General features: G+C 42.8%; 1 protein-coding gene across 1 annotated transcript; it reads left to right on the top strand.

Moving 5' to 3' along the window:
- The first annotated feature begins 3,906 nt into the window (after nt 1-3,906).
- tmx2b (thioredoxin-related transmembrane protein 2b) lies at nt 3,907-14,242 on the top strand. The gene is made up of 8 exons (XM_085356700.1): nt 3,907-4,181; nt 6,827-6,887; nt 7,885-7,998; nt 10,259-10,335; nt 10,435-10,541; nt 10,631-10,696; nt 10,772-10,901; nt 11,612-14,242. Exons 1-8 carry the CDS (start codon nt 3,993-3,995, stop codon nt 11,789-11,791), a joined length of 924 nt encoding a protein of 307 aa, XP_085212826.1. The 5' UTR covers nt 3,907-3,992; the 3' UTR covers nt 11,792-14,242.
- Nucleotides 14,243-19,687: the final 5,445 nt, after the last annotated feature.

The following is a 19,687-nucleotide window of genomic DNA, read 5'->3' as shown; positions in this document are numbered from 1 at the left end:
CAGTAGTTGTGCTTTTGTAACGTTGAGGTATGGACAGCTACACACTGAGGCGTCAGTCCTGCCTGTTCACATTTTATTCAGTAAAAACTAAATTTTCACTGCTTTTATAACCTTTAGTGGGGAGAACATAGCTAGGATTGAATGATTTAACAAATCTTTTAAATCCTTTGTCCTCCACAATGCTAAATGGCTGGGAGTCCTCAATCACCATGCTGACCAGGTCTTCATCTATTTGAGATTGTTCTCCTGAGGAAAGACAACAAAAACAAAGCACAAATATAAATATCACACACGTAACTTATAACAGTTGTATAATATTGTTATATCATTTAGTAACATTACTGCATGCTATATTATCATTGCATTTGATGGCTCACCTGGTCTTGCTCCACAATCGGTGTTCCTCTTATTCTCATGCAAAGCTCTGTAGTGCCTAAGCATGGATGAGGTGTTGTTGTTATATCCCAGCTCCCTGGCACATAGCAAACACTTCACCTTGTACACAAGTAACGACAGCTTAACATAAATTGTATTGCACCATCAGTATCATGAAAATACATCTTCTGTAGAAATTTACATACCTTGTTGGGAGGAATAAGATCAAAATGTTCCCACACAGGGGAGGACATCCTCCTCTTCTTAGCTGGCTCCATTCTCTCCTGACTTTCCTCACTCTCATAAACCTCCAAACTGTCTCCAAACTCTCACTAACCGCAACTCTCCATCAAACACCCACATTTTGAATGAAGTCTGAGGGGTTTATATCGCTGTCATATCTCGCGGCAAAGTTCGAACCACTTCATGAACCAGTTACGTGGTACAGCCGGGCAGCGAGGCTTCGGACGTCATCATTTTCAGCTCCTCCCATAAATGAAGCAAGCCTCGATACGCGCTTCGCGGAAACGCCCCCTCCATTACTCGACACACGCTCCGAAGCCTCGATACAGAACGTCCCATCAGTGGTTCCCAAACTTTTTTTGCTGGGCCCCCCCTTTGTTTTACAAGAAAATCTTTCGTCCCTCCCCCCTTTCTCGCGCGTGCACACGCACAACCACATCCTCCAACCACACGCCCATATTTTGCTCCACTGCTGTTTATTTCACACCTCAAACATTTAGTGAACAATTAAGCAAATACAAGTAATCTGCAGGAAGTAATAACATAAACTACTAACTCTGTCACGCTGCGTCCGCACCTACACGGGTGATTTTGAACACGCAGCTGTTTCGTCCACGTAAACGATATTTCGATTCACCGAAAACTGAGATTTTTTAAAACTCCTTTTTTGCGTTTCCGTGTGGACGAGGAATACAGAGTTCGTCATGCAACGTCAAAGGTATGTGCCTTTTTCCACGTCACGCTGTGGCCACGTTATTGTTTACATGAGATGAACTGCAGAATGGCAGATAGAGACTAAATACTGTTAATCTGACTATCTGCAGGTTTACACGCAGTTACTGTCCCTCCATTTAGAAAGGCAGAGGCGTCACGATGTGATTATTTTACTGTATGTGTAATAATATTCAACATTGCTATCAATGCATTTTTCAAAAAATGCCTCTCTGTGCAAAATGGGTTTAAAAACACAAACAGCTGTGGGATCCTGTTTGTCCGTGGTTTAAACAGCCCAGCGCTGCTCCTGAAGAAGGGGAACCTGCAGGGAGACCTACCTCAGCACCTGTGCAGGTGAAGCCAAAGGGCAGATTTGCTTCACCAGATTTTCTAGTCTTTGGCTCAGAATGAAGTTGGTTTGGAAACATATTCAGCGATGCTTCAACTCCTGCTTTGTGTTTGTGTGGGCGCCCCGTGCTAGCAGTGTCCAAGAGTTTTGTTTTTTCTTCCCCCCCTTTTCATACCGCGCCCCCCTGCAATGGCTCTGCGCCCCCGCAGGGAGGCAGGCCCCACACTTTGGGAAGGTCTGATATATATGATGATGTATAACTCGGTAAAAATCCACGATCATAGCACCAAAAAATATGATCCTAATAATATGGCGGTGGACTAGCATGATGACAACGTTTTCAGGGCACGTGTGTGTGTGTGTGTGTGTGTGTGTGTGTGTGTGTGTAAGAACTTCTGTTCTTATGCTTTGAAAGTGTCAGAGTGTCATAAAACTTTTTTGACTATGTTATAATGTTGTTTTGCACGAGTCATCATGTATCTTTGATAAAATATTTACTCTTGTATTTGTGTTATTGGTTTTTACAAAAAAAATATTAGTCACATATCACACTGATAAACAGATGACTGAAAGAAATGTTTGATGGGAAAAGGAAACAGTGTTGTGCTGCTAAATTTTCAGCTTCCGACGTTTAAATAAGAAAATGTCAAGAGGAGACAAGCAGCCCGAGTCTGCACGTAAAACATTAAACTCCTCAGCAGTGATACTCGTTGTTATAGGTGCACTTATTCTTTGTCATCGTACTTTATTGTTCCAATGAAACAAGAATCTCATTTCAAAGTACATTTTTGGCCATCCTGTGATCTCGCTGTCTTAATATCTTACAGCTATTTCCAGGGGCAATAACCTTTATGTTAGATTGTGTTTTTAATCAGGCTGTGATCTTAAAGTCACTCTCACAGCACTGATTTTACAGTAATGCACAACAATTGTAATGTCACTGAAATTTCCAAACTGCCTTTTCTGCAGTAAGAGTTGTGTGATTGCACACGAGCCATGACAGGACTCCTTAGTATCTGTACAGCACAATCCAGTTTTATCTATATGTCACCAGATTGCAACAACAGCCACCTGGAGGTGAGACTGTTAGTCACACAAATGGTGGACAGAAAAGTATTTTCCAATTTGGAATAAATCCGATGACTTGATTAACATTTTTGATTTATTTATTAGTACACCTTTTTTTTACGAGTCCTCTTATATCCATGACAAAGTGTGTACAGGCTTAACATTTGATGTCTGCATCAATTACTGACATAACATCAGCATATCAAGGAGTTTAGGACTTATCTGTTTGTCTAATACATTTGGAGAAATTGGGCTGTAACTTCACATATTGTGAAAGTTTCTTTTCCTTGTTTTTCTAGATGTTTCCCTTGAGGAGTCTCATTCATGGCTTTTAACCAGGAGCTCAGTGCAACATTTACTTTCACCTCATGTCAACATGTGATGGAGTGCCATACAAATCTTTCTGATGAGGTCTTTCAGGTCCTGGACATGATACAGTTTATCTGTTGAAGATGAAGTTTTTGAGGCCTGTCAATTCTTTCTCTTCTCTTTTTCTCCAGTTTCCTTCAAATATTTTAAGAACACAATGTCTATCTTTTAAAAAAAATATAGATTGAATAAAAGAAATCCTAACACATAACTGCAACAGGCTGTTAGTAACAAAATGCCTGAAGATGCTATTTCAAATCGGTTGTTTGTTTATTTCTCTTTCATGTGTAGACACATCATCGTGCCCAGGTCATTTATTTCTGAGTTGCGCATGCGTTGAGCCTGTGAGCGCTATCTACTGACGTAATAATGAGTACAGAACTTAGATAATTCACACAAAAAACAAACAAACAAAAAACTTAGATAATTCACAGCTGTAAACAAAAGAATCGCACGCGCACAAAAACGTGAAACACAATTTTTGCTCGTGCTCCATAAAACTGAACGTGCAGCATCTTCCAGCTTACACTTACACAGGACGTTAGTCCTGCCAGCTTCAAATTAAAAGGCGACATGAGTCATTTTAGGCCTAGAAACAGCGGCAGTGCGTTTAAATATCTATCGCACTGTTATTTTTTCCATTAAATGACTACAAAGATATACAAAAAGGTTGAATCCAAAAGTAACGATTCACAATATAAAATTCAATGCTTTTATTTTTAACATCTATGTCGGAAGCTGTGGTTCCGACCCCCTTCACGTTGCTCTGCTAGCGCAGAGCTATTTATACTAAGCTAACGGTTTAGCACTGCTGACCTCCGTCTTTGCGGGGTTTATTTCCCGGGTTAGTTGTTGTACGACAGTTAGCTTCAAGATGGCTTTGTTGACGCCATTATTCGCTTTTCTGTACCATCTACCGCAGGTGTACAAGTGGCTGCTGAAGCCATATTACGTAGCATCTCTCTTCATGTCTGTAGCATTTCTAGCTGTCCGCAAGACGCCCGGCATCTGTGACCGTCTGGCCACACAGCGAGAAGACGGCAACTCCTGCGACTTCGACTGGGTCCGTAGAAAAAGCCAGAAAGTCTGGTCGTTTTCCCGAATGTGTTAGCAGCTAGCCGGTCAGTGAATGCTGGACCAATGCACAGGCTGTGGTAACGAGGGCCAGATGACTTTAGCTGTCAGGCCAAACAGCGGCCAAAAAGCAACTCATTGATGTTCCTGGACTTGTTGACTAAGATACACAAGTGAAAACGATTCATTTGTAGTTTTCCGCTGTTGATTAATGTGTTTTATTGCTTACGGCATATCAATGAAGGTCTGTTAAAATACAAGAATGAACATGGGGTGTCAGTGTTACTGTGTTGGTCCTGAAGGTTGCAGGAGGGGAGGCAAAATCGGGGTATCACAGAATGAGGGTTGTTGTTGTAATAATAATAAAAGCCAAATGGAACCGAATTTAATGTCCCGTTAGAGCTCTTACAGTTTATATACACTCATGAATGTTGTGGTGAAGTTGGGCTTTTAATGGTTCTTTAAGCTGTTCTTTGGTGTACTGCATAGATCTCTAGTGACTTTAAAAAAAAAAAGAATATATGTGTCTTACAAAGTTGCACCCCAACCAGACACTTGGTTAATGAGCTTCTGGCATAATCTAGTCTGGATATTTGACCACTTTTCTTTACGAAACTGGAAGAGTTCATTTAAATTGGTTTGTTTCTTAGCCCAGGCATAGTCCACAAATTGGGGTCAGAGGTCAAACTTAACATTAGTCTGCAGAACCAGTTGTGATGTTCCTGGGTTCCTCATCCTGGTAGAACATCATATTGCTTCTAAGTTTCAACCATCTAGCCACTGATCTGAGGTGAAGTTGAAGAATTTGCATGTAGTCCTTCTCCTCTGTCTTCATTATTCCATCCACATTGTGCAGGGTACCAGTACCACTGGCAGCAACAGCCCTAGAGCGTGATGCTACTGCCGCCATGCCTGACAGTTGCTACGGTGTTCTTAGGTTTCCCTCAACTTGACTCCTCCAAACATGAGTCTTGTTAATATAGCCAAAGAGCTCAATCTTCATCATGTCCGGGCACAAGACCTTTCTCAAGAAGCCTTCGGCTTGTCCAAATGGGAAGCTGCAAAATTGAGTGGAGCTTTCTGTGGAGAGGGTGAAGCCCCTCCACAGCAAAGACAGACACTGGTGTTCTAGCAGTTTCCAGGTCATGAGGCTTGAGCCCTGCTGGTTTCTGGACTGTTTCCTCTCGTTTGTGGGAGACAGATTGGTCTTCTTGTAGATGTAGACTGTGACTAGAGCAGGGCGATATGACCAAAAATATTTATCACGATATACATTTGAAAATTTGCGATAACGATATAACTGACGATATAATTGAGACGAGACAAAATACTTTACAACTCCTCAACTTTGATGGTTTTTTTGCACTAATAATGTATTTTCACTTAAACAAGCAGCTGTTTTTTATCTGCATTAAAGTTATATAAAAACGTAACAGTGCAAACTCCTCGCTGACAGTTTAACCAAAAGGTATTTCCAGTGGAAACTGGCCGACACATCCTCAGCATCACCATGTATAATGTCCACAACACTTAAAAAGAGGTTATACACACACAATACGGTAACATTATGTTGAAGCACAGCACGTATCACTCCGCGAGGCTCCGCCTACGATAGCCGTAACGCTCCCACAATCCATCAAGCGGTGCGGCTTCGTAGCTCAGCAAAGTCGTACTGAAACATTTGACAGATTTTCGAGCGCCGTGCACATAAAATCGTTTCGAGGTCATAAACACAACCAGAGTTCATACATAAGGCACACGGGATTATAAGGGGCTCTGTCGACTTTCAGAAAAATCAAAGGATTGATTTTAAGTGCGCCGTATTTTCCAAACAACACGGTAATAACGACGGCCCGCTAGCATGCGCTACCAAAAATAGTGCTTTGTTGTGTATCTGACGGACGAAAGCTAAACCAGTTCCACACCAGTGAAGCTGCAGCATTTTTACAAACCAGTTCAGGTTCATGGTTTCATTCAACGATCCACTTTCGCTCTTCTCATTCTGCGTCGCCGCCATGCTTTTTCCGCCATGTGCGTATGAAAACAAAGGCACTGCGCATGCGCGTTTTACCCATATTCTATCGCCATGTTTCATTTTCCTATCGTTGCCCAACATTGCACCGGTATTACCGTGAACGGTACGATATAGCCCAGCCCTAGTGGTGACATATCTGAGTAACTTGTACTTGGGCACAACTGTTTGTACTGATGGTCTGGCCTCATGCAATCCTGTGTTTCACATCTATGAGAACAATGTGTCCAAATTGGAATTAGAAACAAGTGTTCATGCCTTTGTTTCCTCACAGTCTGACTGGTGTACATCACTGTAAATGACTTATTTGGCAGATGTGGTGCTTTATTTGCAGTTGCTATTTTGACAGAAGAGATACAGCACCTGTGCAAGTATCAGAACAGGGCTTTAAAATCTGTTCAGAGCTAAAATGAAAATCATCTTAGTGTTCTCTCTGCTCATCTCACAGTTTTGTTTGTTTCTGAAATCAGCTGAGTAACAAAGGTGTAAACAACAACCAGTCAAATGGGAAAAGCTGTGTTAGCAAATCGTGTCAGAGCTGTAGAGGCTGTGCGAGTGGAGCAGAGACGGCAGAGTAACAAAGGCCATGTTTGTGTTCTCAGAGAGAGGTGGAGATCCTCATGTTCCTCAGTGCCATCGTGATGATGAAGAACCGCCGGGCGAGTGAGTAAATGTCTTTTTCATAGTGTGGATGAGTTGTGTGCTATCCAGCGCTCTGTGATGTTCTCTGTCAGGAGGCTTTTAAATTGGCTGTTCAGTGAATTCCTCAAGATTCAGCCCGTTACAGAGCTCTGTTTCACATTTAGTAGTGAATTTGAAAGATGTTGCATCACCGCATTCATCAGGGCTGTGCGATATGACCACAATCTCATATCCCATCGCCCCGATAACGATATAAATCACAAACATTTAACATTTTCTGTAAGTTCTGTGAATCTCGGGCAGCTCGACTTGCAGGAAGTGTTTCCAGCTGGGCGTCCTGTAGCTGGAGTCGAGTGTTTTAATCGATGCATGAAACGATACATTTTTAGTCATAAGTTGTAACGGCGCCATTTTCTTTGTATTTATTACACGGCGTGCTGCGGGGAAAAGCCTAGGGCTGTTCGATGTAACGATATATATCGGATGACGATATAAAAACATCTGTCGTTTCATTTTACGCTGTCATTTGTTTCATGCTGTCGCAAAATAAACTGTTTACAGCAATATTTGTTCATGGTTCTGATGTCCCTGTAGTTATTATTCATTTCTTCAAGTTCTCTCTTTCTCTTATATTTAATATAACCACACTACGGACGGACAAGCGCCTGTTTTTATGCGTTGTCGTTAGCAACAACGACGGTAACAGCATCGTGTGTCCGCTTGTTTATGTTCCACATAAACCTTTCACAATAAAGCTCAAGATCCTGTTGAGACTTTTCAAAATAAACTGAATGACGTGAAACAGTATGCAGAGTGTTTACGGATGAGAAGCAAAAAGAGCCGCCAGGTGCTAAAAAATAAACCTCAGACTCAAACGTTTTATATCGTCATCCGATATATATCGTTATATCGAACAGCCCAAGTGTTCATCATTGATTAGGGCTGTTTATTATCTGCTGCTAATCTGTTTTAAAGCATTGACTAAAACATGAAAGTGTCTCTGTGTTGTTTGTGTCAGTAACTGTGGAGCAACATGTGGGCAACATCATCCTGTTCAGCAAAGTGGCCAATGTGATCCTGTTCTTCAGACTGGACATCAGGATGGGGCTGCTCTACCTGACGCTCTGCATAGGTCTGTCAGCTCATTGTTTAGACAGTAGCACCTCACAGAAACCGTCTGGTCCCACAGGATCACTGAGACTGTTGGTGGGGAGAACTCCACGTTAACAGGAAGAACAGGGCCAAACAAACTACAGGAGAGAGAAGGCTAAAGACCATTTGTTCATCCCGCAAAGGAGTTTGTTACCGCAGTAGGATAAAAAAAACAGTACAAGTGCCACGGGCCTTAGAGAGTGCAAACATGTATATATGCAACAGTAAGCAAGCAATTTCTTTATATAGCACTTTCAGAACAACTCCCCAGCTGAACACTAAGTGCTGTACACCTGACATGCCAGAAATGATATTTTCAGTAAGTTAAAAAAATATATATAAAAGGATAAAAATATAAAAATAAGATGATAATTAAAATGATATTTAAATGAATAAAATTAGCACAAATAGCAAAAAGTAAAATAATATAAAATGAGAATTAGAATTACATTTAAAACAATAAAATCATTTTTACTCCTTGTCATGAGCCAAGGAGTAAAAATGGGTTTTAAGACGCGTTTTAAAAGTGGACAGTGAAGGGGCCTCTCTAATGTGCTGCAGAGAAGGCCCCGCCCCCTCTGAGCTTCCTCTTGGACCTGGGTACCTCCAGGAGCAGCTTGTCAGCTGACCTGAGAAACCTGGGGGGGAGTAAGGATGCAGAAGCTCAGAGAGGTAAGGTGGGGCAAGACCGTTTAACCATTTGAAAACAGAGTTTTAAAATGAACTCTAAGATATACAGGCAGCCAATGGAGTGAGGCGAGGATGGGAGTCATGTGCTCTCTTTTACCAGTTCAGCTGCAGATGAGAGAGAAGACGCCGACTAACTCCACAATACAGCACATTACAGTAATGCAAACGAGATGAAGTAAAAGCACGCATTACTGTTTCAAAATGCGGCCTGGATAAAATAGTCTTACCTTTGCCAAACACCTTAAATGATAAAAACTGGACTTGACAGGTTTAAAGTACTCTGCCAGGGGTCAATAGTGGAGGGTTCACAAGGTCCACTGGGACCAAACACAATCACCTCTCTTTTGCTTGAATTACATCTTAGAAAGTTTAGGAACATCCAAGATTTGATAAAGTGGTTTAATAGAGAAGGCATCGTTCTGCTTCAGAGGCAGATAAATCTGACAGTCGTCAGCATAGCAGTGGAAGGATAATCCGTGCCTTCTGAGGATGGTTCCCAGGGGCTGTAAATATAATGAAAAAAGCAGAGGCCCTAAAATTGAGCCCTGTGGGACCCCAAGCTGAAGAGCGGCAGAGAAGGACTCAACCTTAAAAAGTTAACACTAAAAGTTCTGTCACAAAGATAGATGTCATTTCAAGGCAGTACCACGAATGCCTGCAAGATGGTGAAGCGAGACAGCAAAATGTTGTGGTCTACAGTGTCAAAGGCAGCTGTTAGGTCAAGGAGGACAAGAACAACATGATTACCAGAGGATATCAGTAAAAACCTTTAAGAGTGCTGACTCCGTGCTATGAAAGTTTTTAAAACCTGACTGGAAGACTAAGAAACCGTTCTCATTTAAAAATCCATCAGTTGGCAGTGTACAATTTTCTCTAAGATTTTAGACATAAAAGACAACTTGGAGAGAGGCCTGAAGTTAGCCAACACAGTGTGGTCCAGGGCAGGTTTCTTAAGCAGGGGTTGTACTGATGCATGCTTGAAATGAGCAGGGACTACACCACATCTGCTGTATATAACAGTGAGAACAGCCTGGCCTATGCTAGGAAACATCTCCTGAAAAAGCTGTGGTGGGACAGGATCATTTGGAGAACCGGAGGGCCTCAGGTGGCCGACCACATCCTCCAAAGAAGAAAGAGTCACAGGCTCAAACCGGTTAAAACAGCAGAGCAAGGGATCGAGACAGAGGGGTCGGAGTTTGAACGTCATCTACTTGTCCAGTTGTCCATTCTAAGATTGTGATGAATTAACGGATCAAAGGCCTTTAGAGTTGTCATGAGTTGATGTTTAGTGTGCTACGATCAGTCATAGAAATCTGAAACGAGAAGCTGGAAGTGAGTTACACTGAAAACTGGAGATATAAGAAAATAAGGTGTGTTTCATTGGATGCTTAGTGGGCTGACGTTCCCTCAGACAAGGGAAATAATATGTTAACATACAAAGACACAGTAAGTTCACTAATATGTGAGATCCTGCTGAGAGCAGTTCACTGGAGTCAGCTGAAAAAGCAGCAGACTGAGTGTGAGATGCTGTGATCTTCTGTGTGTTTCAGTGTTTTTGATGACCTGTAAGCCTCCTCTGTACATGGGACCCGAGTACATCAAATACTTCAGTGACAAAACTATTGATGTGAGTACAAGTGGAAGAGTTGGTGGTAGAGGTTTGGTTGTTGGTGAAACACACTTACGTCCAGTTGTTTTAAAGTGTGTGTTTACCGTGTGTGCGCAGGATGAACTGGCGAGAGACGGCCGTGTGACGTGGATCGTCGAGTTTTTTGCCAACTGGTCTCCAGAGTGCCAGTCCTTCGCTTCTGTGTACGCTGATCTCTCTCTCAAGTAAGGCTGAGACCGTCCTCTGGTGAAATCGTGGCGTGTCTTCATCTGCGTTCAGGAGTAACTTCAGTGCCTTCTGTTCTGTGGAATAGGTATAACTGTGCTGGCCTAAAGTTTGGCAAAGTGGACATTGGACGCTATGGAGAGGTTTCCAAAAAGTAAGACCCTTTTAAATCAGTTTTCTCGGTGACGTTTGGCTCCCCACATACATATGAGCACTCCCTGTTCTGCAGGTACAAGGTGTCAGCATCTCCACTCTCCAAGCAGCTTCCATCATTGGTGCTGTTCCAAGGAGGGAAGGAAGTTATGCGGCGCCCTCAGGTGGACAAGAAGGGCAGGGCTGTGTCATGGAGCTTCACTGAGGTGAGACTGCTGCTGCTGGTGTGCTAAAGGTGAACACCTGTAATATCAAAGATGTTCTTTTTCTCAGTAACACCTGGACTTGGTCGCATGGCACTGTGGCCTCCTGTTTGTCCGTTAAAACGTGCGAAGTAATCTAAAAAAGAGAAAACAAGTTCGCAGTGCGTCGTCTGACCCTGGGGTCACCGTTTGTTCCATCAGTGTGCGATTGTTACACAGAATCCTATTTACATTTACTCCAATTATAGAAAATAAGGAAATATCTGAAATGCTGAAGGTAAGCGGTGTTAATCAGAACATTTGTTTTACAAATATTTACATCTGTGCATGAGAAAGTAACTTTGTATCTTCTTCTTTGCAGGGTTGACATGGGATAAGAAACATGTTTCTTTAAAAACTTCAGACTGAAATTAAAAATTGAGTTGTTGTAATTATCTTCAATAAGTGACAGAAGCCCAATATTAACACAGTCCTCTGTGAGTAAGCACCTGGCCACAGTGGAGAGGAAAAACTCCCCTTTAACAGGAAGATCCCTTCATTCTAACCAGGGTCAGGCTTGACTGGTTGGGCTGAGGGGAAAGGCAGAGCTTAGGCAGAGCTGTGAGCTCCAGAAACTTGCACACCAGTTATAGTGTCAGCTGTTCCCCTCCTGATCCATATACTTGACACTTAGAGTCTTTATATTTAAGACTTTGCATGCTTGTTTCCATCAGGAGAACATCATCCGAGAGTTCAACCTGAACGAACTCTACCAGAAGTCCAAGAAGCTCAGCAAGACCAGAGGAGACAAGGTCAGCCAATCCCAGTTCCCCCCAGTGCCCGAGGAGGAGGAGCCAGAGCAGCAGGGAGTTGAAGCCCAGGGGGTGGAGTCTGAATCCAAGAAGGACAAATAGGACCATTTGTATTACTCACACTGGACTTGTTAATGGAATCTGTGGGTCCACTGTGGGTCAGCTAGCTCCTCCTCCACCTTTGTCTTCATGCTCCTCTTCAGAGTGTTCTGTTTACTTGTGAATCAGGCCCCGCCCCTTTCCCTGAATGTCCCTAATATGTAATTTAGCAGAGTATCAAAGCAAACTGCAGTAAACCATCCCAGTTGTGTGAAGAGGACCTGAGGTCACTCTTTGGTGGAGGAGCTTGGCTGGTGGGGGCTGATGATGGAGACGTCCAACACAGGAGCAGAACATGTTTTATGCTACTAATGACTTATTTTAATCTTTAATAATTTAAATGCAGTTAGTTAGTTACTGATGTGGACCATTTAGCAGCTTCGTCACACACATTCCATCAGCTTCTGTCGTGTTTTCTTCTTTGAGTGTTTTTACCTGCTGACCGTGACTGTGTGCAGCTCCCAGTCAGCTGTTTCTTTCTTTGGACACACCTTACAGGCCCTGACTGGCAGCACTTAGTAGTCAGGTTGATTTAAAGTAGCGGTGATTCAGTGATCCTACGCTTCCCCCCAGTTTCTCACCTGGTCTCCAGTCTGCTGTGTATGACCCGTGTTCTGCAGTTGCCTTTAACAGATGGTGTAAAACACGTTCAGGTGTAACTCCCTACCTGACGAGCCCACCTTTGTTTTTAGTTTGACTTCGTAAAACTCTAAATGCAAAGGACTTTTTTCTTAAACTTGACTACATGCATGTGCAAGTTTACATTTTAATCTAATAGACTAAATAATACATCAAATAATTGCTGGCTTGGGATCAGTGAAGCAGTTCCAGGCTTCTCGGCTGTGCTTGGTTCCTGCTCGTGCAGAAACCTGAAAATGAGGCATTGAATCTGTGTGAACTGCAGTAACCCCCTAAGAACCATGCAGCAGTGTGGCAGCACTGTTTGCTGCTCCAACGCCAGGACACGGGGCGGTGCACACGAACACAGCTCACTGCAGATGCTGACCTGAGCAGTGAGCTGCTGTAGACTATAAGTAGCTGATGATTCAACCACTGCAAAGAAAGTAGCAGTGAGTCAGGCCGAAGTTTGGGGTTCGTTCAACAGGAGTTTCATTTCTTTCTTCCTTCTTCATTGTGGTATTTGTGTGTAGTTGCCATTGAATGTAGGTTTCTAAACCCTGCTGTGTTTTATCCACCCATCATTTTGCTTTCAAACAGAGAAGGCTTCGGTTTCTGCCTTAACGTGTAATTGATGACTTAAACATTCTGATAAATGATAAAGAGCCATGTGATAAATCTGTGGAGACCCTCAAATACATTTTCTTTTCTAAAAAAAAGTATATCTAATAACAACAATCCAATAATTGGGATGCTCCATGGAGGGGGAGTCACTGTTTGGTCAGTCTCATCCATGAGGAAACTGGATTATATCCATCTTGTCCACAAACTTCATATCTACAGGTCCCAGCCGGGGTGTTGAGCCCCGGGTTGAGAAACTGCACACAGTGACTAACAGAGTGTGCATGATGGAAACACAGCTGGTGGATCCAGGAGCCTCTGCGCTCCTCACCCAGATGATGGCAGATGTGTCCTGCACATTGATTGGCTGACCCCTGGACTCCATGGAGATAAAACGAGCGTGTTTCCACAGCCTGAGGATCATCTGGGTCACTGGCATCGCTGCATTCATGTCTTTGTTACAAACCTTTTGAATATTGATGATCAGAACTGTTATTTGTTACATAGTGAACCAATTTTCTGACACGTTTTTCCTTTTTTACATTCAGTAAGCACACTGTAGTTTTACAGATGTTTGTTCCTGATTTAACCTGTTGTTACAAAACCGGTTTGGTTTATTATTCATGTTGACCATGTCTAACCTCTGTGGCGTGTTACATTTCATTCAGAAAAGTCTGGCCTGTTTGCTGTTCATGCAGTAAAGACAACATGAAGCGCTGTGATGCTGTCGTCCTCCTTCCTTTTAGCTCAGACTTTGGTCACCACCCTCACAGTGACATGTGACGACTCTGTGCCAGGGTCTTTGTGTAGCCCAATTATCTGCAGATGTTTCATCTGTGGTGAAATGACTATAGCCAGCTAAGCTTGTAGAAGATGAATGAGCTAAACCAATTAACTATGTCCATTAGAAAGACTCATATTGAACTTTTTCAGCTAGTTTGGGCCGAGTTGCCGTCTTTTTGATTTTATAAGTTCCCTGGATTTAAAAAATCTGTTCACAAACCGCGCTTGTTGCAGGTATACATACATATTCTCTTGCAAAGATATAAAGGTTTGGATATACAATGTGTCATTCCTAACGATTAGCTAGTGGATCATGTTTTAGTGGGGTGACCTCTACAGCAGCGGTCCCCGGGCCTCGGACTGGCACCGGTCCGTGAGTCGTTTGGTACCGGGCCGCGAGAGTTGAGGCTCAGGTGTGAAATGTCTGGTTTTCAGGGTTTTTATCGGTTTTCAGTGTTATTTTGTTATCGTTTTTATCGTTTACTCTGTTTTCCTGGGTCTTTTACGTGTGTTATGAGTAAATCTTTTTGTCGGTACTGGTACTGGTTTTATTTTGTTGTATTTATCCGCGACACCTTGAAGGCCGGTCCGTGGAAATATTGTCGGGCATAAACCGGTCCGTGGTGCAAAAAAGTTTGGGGACCGCTGCTCTACAGTGTGGGCGACGTCAGGCGAGGGCAATTTCTAATGGGGCAAAATGAGAAAGGACAGTTTTGGAGGGCTGCACAATAAGCTGAAGTTAATTCTGCTGAAATTCTGGTTAGAGTAGATTTTAGAATTGATCAATGAAAATGTACGCCATGCCTTCAAATGATGTTACCACATTTATTGTTCAAGGCTAAAACCTGTGAGGCAGCTTTCTGTCATTTCTTCAAAGCTCTTTGAATGGCAATCTTCTGTTCTTTGTCAAGCTGATCCCACACTGCTTAATGTCCAGGTCCTGCTGTAATGTGTGTTTTTCTATTCAGATATACTTTTGTGTTTGGGATCATTATCATGCTGCAAAAGCAAACTCATACCAATCAGATGCTTTCTAGGTGGGACTGCATAATGGATCAAATCTGATGGTACTTGTCCTGTGTTCAGAATAAATCCAGTTTCAACATTACTGACTTGAATGCAACACATCTTTGGTTCAAACTGCTGACAGTTGGCTGACCAAACCCAGCTTCCAGGAGCAGAGAGCAGTTTTGTTTTTGCTTCCAAGACAGCAAATGAAGCGTCACCATGTAGATAAAAACGTCAGACGTGTTCACACAGTTACTGCTCATCTGCTACTTCCTTTGGTCGCCTCTTTCCCTCTATCAGGCCACACTGTTGGATTTGATAAAGGAGGATGTCACTGCTTGTACTTTAAAAACCTGGGTTCGCTCAAAACCTGACCTGATTGTGACCCACACCTGTTTTCACACCTCGGCTCATGTGATGAGGCAGAGGAGGATCAATAGGGGGTCCATGACCCTCTTGGGGACACTCCCACCAATTACTCTTAGTGCTGAAGAAGCTTCTTGGATGAAACTTGGTCAGGGACACTTAAAAAAACGCTTTCCTTTCCCAGCTCATTGGACTACAATGAGCTGGATGACTGAGAACCTTCTCAGAATTCAGGTATGAAAGTTCTTGGTCTCAGTGATGAACTCGTAGTGATCCATGTTCACCTGTTTGTTCTGCAACTTTAACGTTCTGGTATGAGAGCAGCTCACTAACCTCATTTCCTACGTACAGTAGCTAACAGCTCCAATGAAGCACCTGCAGAAAACACCAACTATCACTGGGATGTACAGTGGGGCAAAAAAGTATTTAGTCAGCCACCGATTGTGCAAGTTCCCCCACTTAAAATGATGACAGAGGTCAGTAATTTGCACCAGAGGTACACTTCAACTGTGAGAGACAGAATGTGAAAAAAAAATCCATGAATCCACATGGTAGGATTTGTAAAGAATTTATTCGTAAATCAGGGTGGAAAATAAGTATTTGGTCACCTCAAACAAGGAAAATCTCTGGCTCTCACAGACCTGTAACGTCTTCTGTAAGAAGCTTTTCTGTCCCCCACTCGTTACCTGTATGAATGGCACCTGTTTGAACTCATCATCTGTATAAAAGACACCTGTCCACAGCCTCAAACAGTCAGACTCCAAACTCCGCCATGGCCAAGACCAAAGAGCTTTCGAAGGACACCAGGAAAAGTATTGTAGACCTGCACCAGACTGGGAAGAGTGAATCTACAATAGGCAAGCAGCTTGGTGTGAAAAAATCAACTGTGGGAGCAATCATCAGAAAATGGAAGACATACAAGACCACTGATAATCTCCCTCGATCTGGGGCTCCACGCAAGATCTCATCCCGTGGGATCAAAATGATCATGAGAACGGTGAGCAAAGATCCCAGAACCACACGGGGGGACCTGGTGAATGACCTGCAGAGAGCTGGGACCAAAGTAACAAAGGTCACCATCAGTAACACACTACAACGGCAGGGAATCAAATCCCGCAGTGCCAGACGTGTTCCGCTGCTGAAGCCAGTGCATGTCCAGGCCCGTCTGAAGTTTGCCAGAGAGCACATGGATGATACAGCAGAGGATTGGGAGAATGTCATGTGGTCAGATGAAACCAAAGTAGAACTTTTTGGTATAAACTCAACTCGTCGTGTTTGGAGGAAGAAGAATACTGAGTTGCATCCCAAGAACACCATACCTACTGTGAAGCATGGGGGTGCAAACATCATGCTATGGGGCTGTTTTTCTGCCAAGGGGACAGGACGACTGATCCGTGTTAAGGACAGAATGAATGGGGCCATGTATCGTGAGATTTTGAGCCAAAACCTCCTTCCATCAGTGAGAACTTTGAAGATGAAACGAGGCTGGGTCTTCCAACATGACAATGATCCAAAACACACCGCCCGGGCAACAAAGGAGTGGCTCCGTAAGAAGCATTTGAAAGTCCTGGAGTGGCCTAGCCAGTCTCCAGACCTCAACCCCATAGAAAATCTGTGGCGGGAGTTGAAAGTCCGTGTTGCTCGGCGACAGCCCCAAAACATCACTGCTCTCGAGAAGATCTGCATGGAGGAATGGGCCAAAATACCAGCTACTGTGTGTGCAAACCTGGTAAAGACCTATAGTAAACGTTTGACCTCTGTTATTGCCAACAAAGGTTATGTTACAAAGTATTGAGTTGTATTTTTATTATTGACCAAATACTTATTTTCCACCCTGATTTACGAATAAATTCTTTACAAATCCTACCATGTGGATTCATGGATTTTTTTTTCACATTCTGTCTCTCACAGTTGAAGTGTACCTCTGGTGCAAATTACTGACCTCTGTCATCATTTTAGGTGGGGGAACTTGCACAATCGGTGGCTGACTAAATACTTTTTTGCCCCACTGTAATTCACAGAGGTGGGAACTGGTATTTTGAAGTATTTGTACTTAATTACAACAGAGTGTGCATGATGAAAACACAGCTGGTGGATCCAGGAAACCAGAGGTTCCTGGATCTTAAGTACTCAAGTACAAAAGCTTAGTTCCTGTTTTTAAGTCAAATATCTTTGTACTCCTTACATTTTTAAAACAGGCTCGTCACTTAGCTTCAGCAGCATCCTTACAGCCTTTATGCTCAGGGGTAAAGTGGGCGGGACCAACAGAGAAACAGATGCAGTTTATCCAGTTACTGAGCAGTGCTAATCCTTTCTTACATCTTTGTAAATGAAGTTAGCGTGCACTCTTTTCTCTCCCTGGAAATTCATCAGCTGGAGCTTTAGCTAGCAACACATTCAGTGACAAAACAGATGTAGAGGTTACATTTAATGCAATAATCACATATTTCATCTGTTTATGATCGGTCTTGATAAACTGTGTTTTTATATTCTGAAATGTTCTGAAAAACTAAGTGTTATTCAAATCTTTTATAAACATTTAAGGGAGTTTTGTGCATTAAACTGGTGAATTCCCAGTAAAGCCCTGTGTTGGCCTGAGACAGTGTACTGGTTAGTGTTAGGTTACAGCGAGTGTAGCAGATGTGAACCTGCATTTAAGATGAGTTAAGACTTTAAACTCACTGTATACTGTAAACAGTGTAGTGGATGGGCATCAGCCAGGATAGCTGGGACACATCTGCTCACATCTGGTTATGCAAATCCACAACGAGCCGCAGGTCAGCTGATCACAGCTTGACCACTAAGAAAATGTACTGGAGCTCTCAACAGAGGTTATTGTGAGGTATCCCCCCGAGCACCTCCTGGGTCTCACTTTAACCCCTGACTGCACTCATTTGAATGTTTACGTCACCAGAAACAAATATGTTTCTGTTTCATTATTTACTGCTTGTGTCCCAAACAACAGATTCAAGCTGAGTGCATTCATTAGAATCAGAATTTAAATTTGACTAATATTACTTTATTATGATAATATAGCAGCAGGTCCACTCATCTGTGCATTAAAACAGCAGAATCGTCCTTCAAGCAGTTACTTTCTTACTGCGAGTACATTTCACTGGTACTCGACCAAAGACGCTGAGTCAGTACTTCAACTTCTACTGGAGTATCTGCACGACTGTTCTACTCGAGTACAGAATGTGTGTACTTTGTCATCTCAGAGAGTCGTGCTGCCGCGAGAACTGGAACATGTTTGTGAAGCATCAGCCTGAAGCAATGGGAGGTGCTGCTTTAATGGTTTTATCCAGAGGCTCAAACTGACACAATGGCAAACACAACCTCTTCTGGGTCAATATTAAAAACTCTGCAATATTTATCAATAGCTAGATTTCCATAGAAATTCATATAAAACAATGTCAATTTAAATAGGTGAAATAAAAAAAGGACAACACTTGCATTTTCAAGGCATTCGCTCATGTTCCACAAAATCCTGCTCCATCTTTAACAACGAGAGGTTGAAACAGTTTCCAGATTCACTTTAGTTTGTTCAGACAACACAACGAGTGGTCGTTCCATCTGAAATCACCACACACACACACTCACACACACTCTCACTCACACACACACACACACACTCTCACACACACACACACACACACACACTCTCACACACACACACACACACACACACTCTCACACACACTCTCACACACACACACACTCACACACACACACACACACACTCTAATGTGTATACATCCTGTTTTCATCCCTCGTCCTTTCCTACATTTATCTGTAGCTTGAAAGTCTCTTCAGCTGTGAGACATGCTGATATTAAAAACAAAGGTTAGAATCAGAGCACCATATGGCACCTGGGTCCCTTTGGCTCAGCGTGTCTGCTGATCTTATTTTGCATTACTGTCAAACTGTCACTTGTCTTCTGCAGTTTTTCCAACTAGCCCACCACTGAGAGCTTCCTGGTGTTTCAGCTCAGCCCAGTTTATTTATGCAGTACCTGAAGGTAAAGACTGATCCTGATTCAGTTTCGTGGTCAGACTGTTTTCTTTAGAGTCACATTCAAACACTGACTCACATCTGAAAGTGAACGGATGGGCCTTTGCTTTAAATGAAATATCCACATGATTATTTGCAGATTGCATTTACAATCAGTACACGTGTCCCATTTTAAACCATTTTTAAGCCAATCAAATGTGATGCTTTCAGATGGAATGACCTGTGCGTCTGCAGCCAGACATGGCGGCCTACAGGGTTGGAGTAGTGCATGCTGCAGTCCACTTTTTATTTTTTTAAAAAACAGGAAACCACATTTAAAAACACATCCTGTACAAACATGGAATCATATTCACATCTAGGAATAAATGGACAAATGAAGCAGAGAAGTCTGCTCGTGCCCCTCCCCTTCAAATCTTACACTGTTCTTTCCTCCATCAGGAACGAACTCAGAGTTCATCATCATCGAAGCAGAAAGGTACAGAGCCGCTAACA

This window comes from Diplotaxodon limnothrissa, linkage group LG6, assembly GCF_057381915.1.
Source record: "Diplotaxodon limnothrissa isolate DT_005_m linkage group LG6, D_limnothrissa_male_GT1.1, whole genome shotgun sequence".
Lineage (NCBI taxonomy): Eukaryota > Metazoa > Chordata > Actinopteri > Cichliformes > Cichlidae > Diplotaxodon > Diplotaxodon limnothrissa.
The sequence above is the reverse complement of the archived record's forward strand: the minus strand, read 5'-3'. Positions and strand labels throughout refer to the sequence as shown.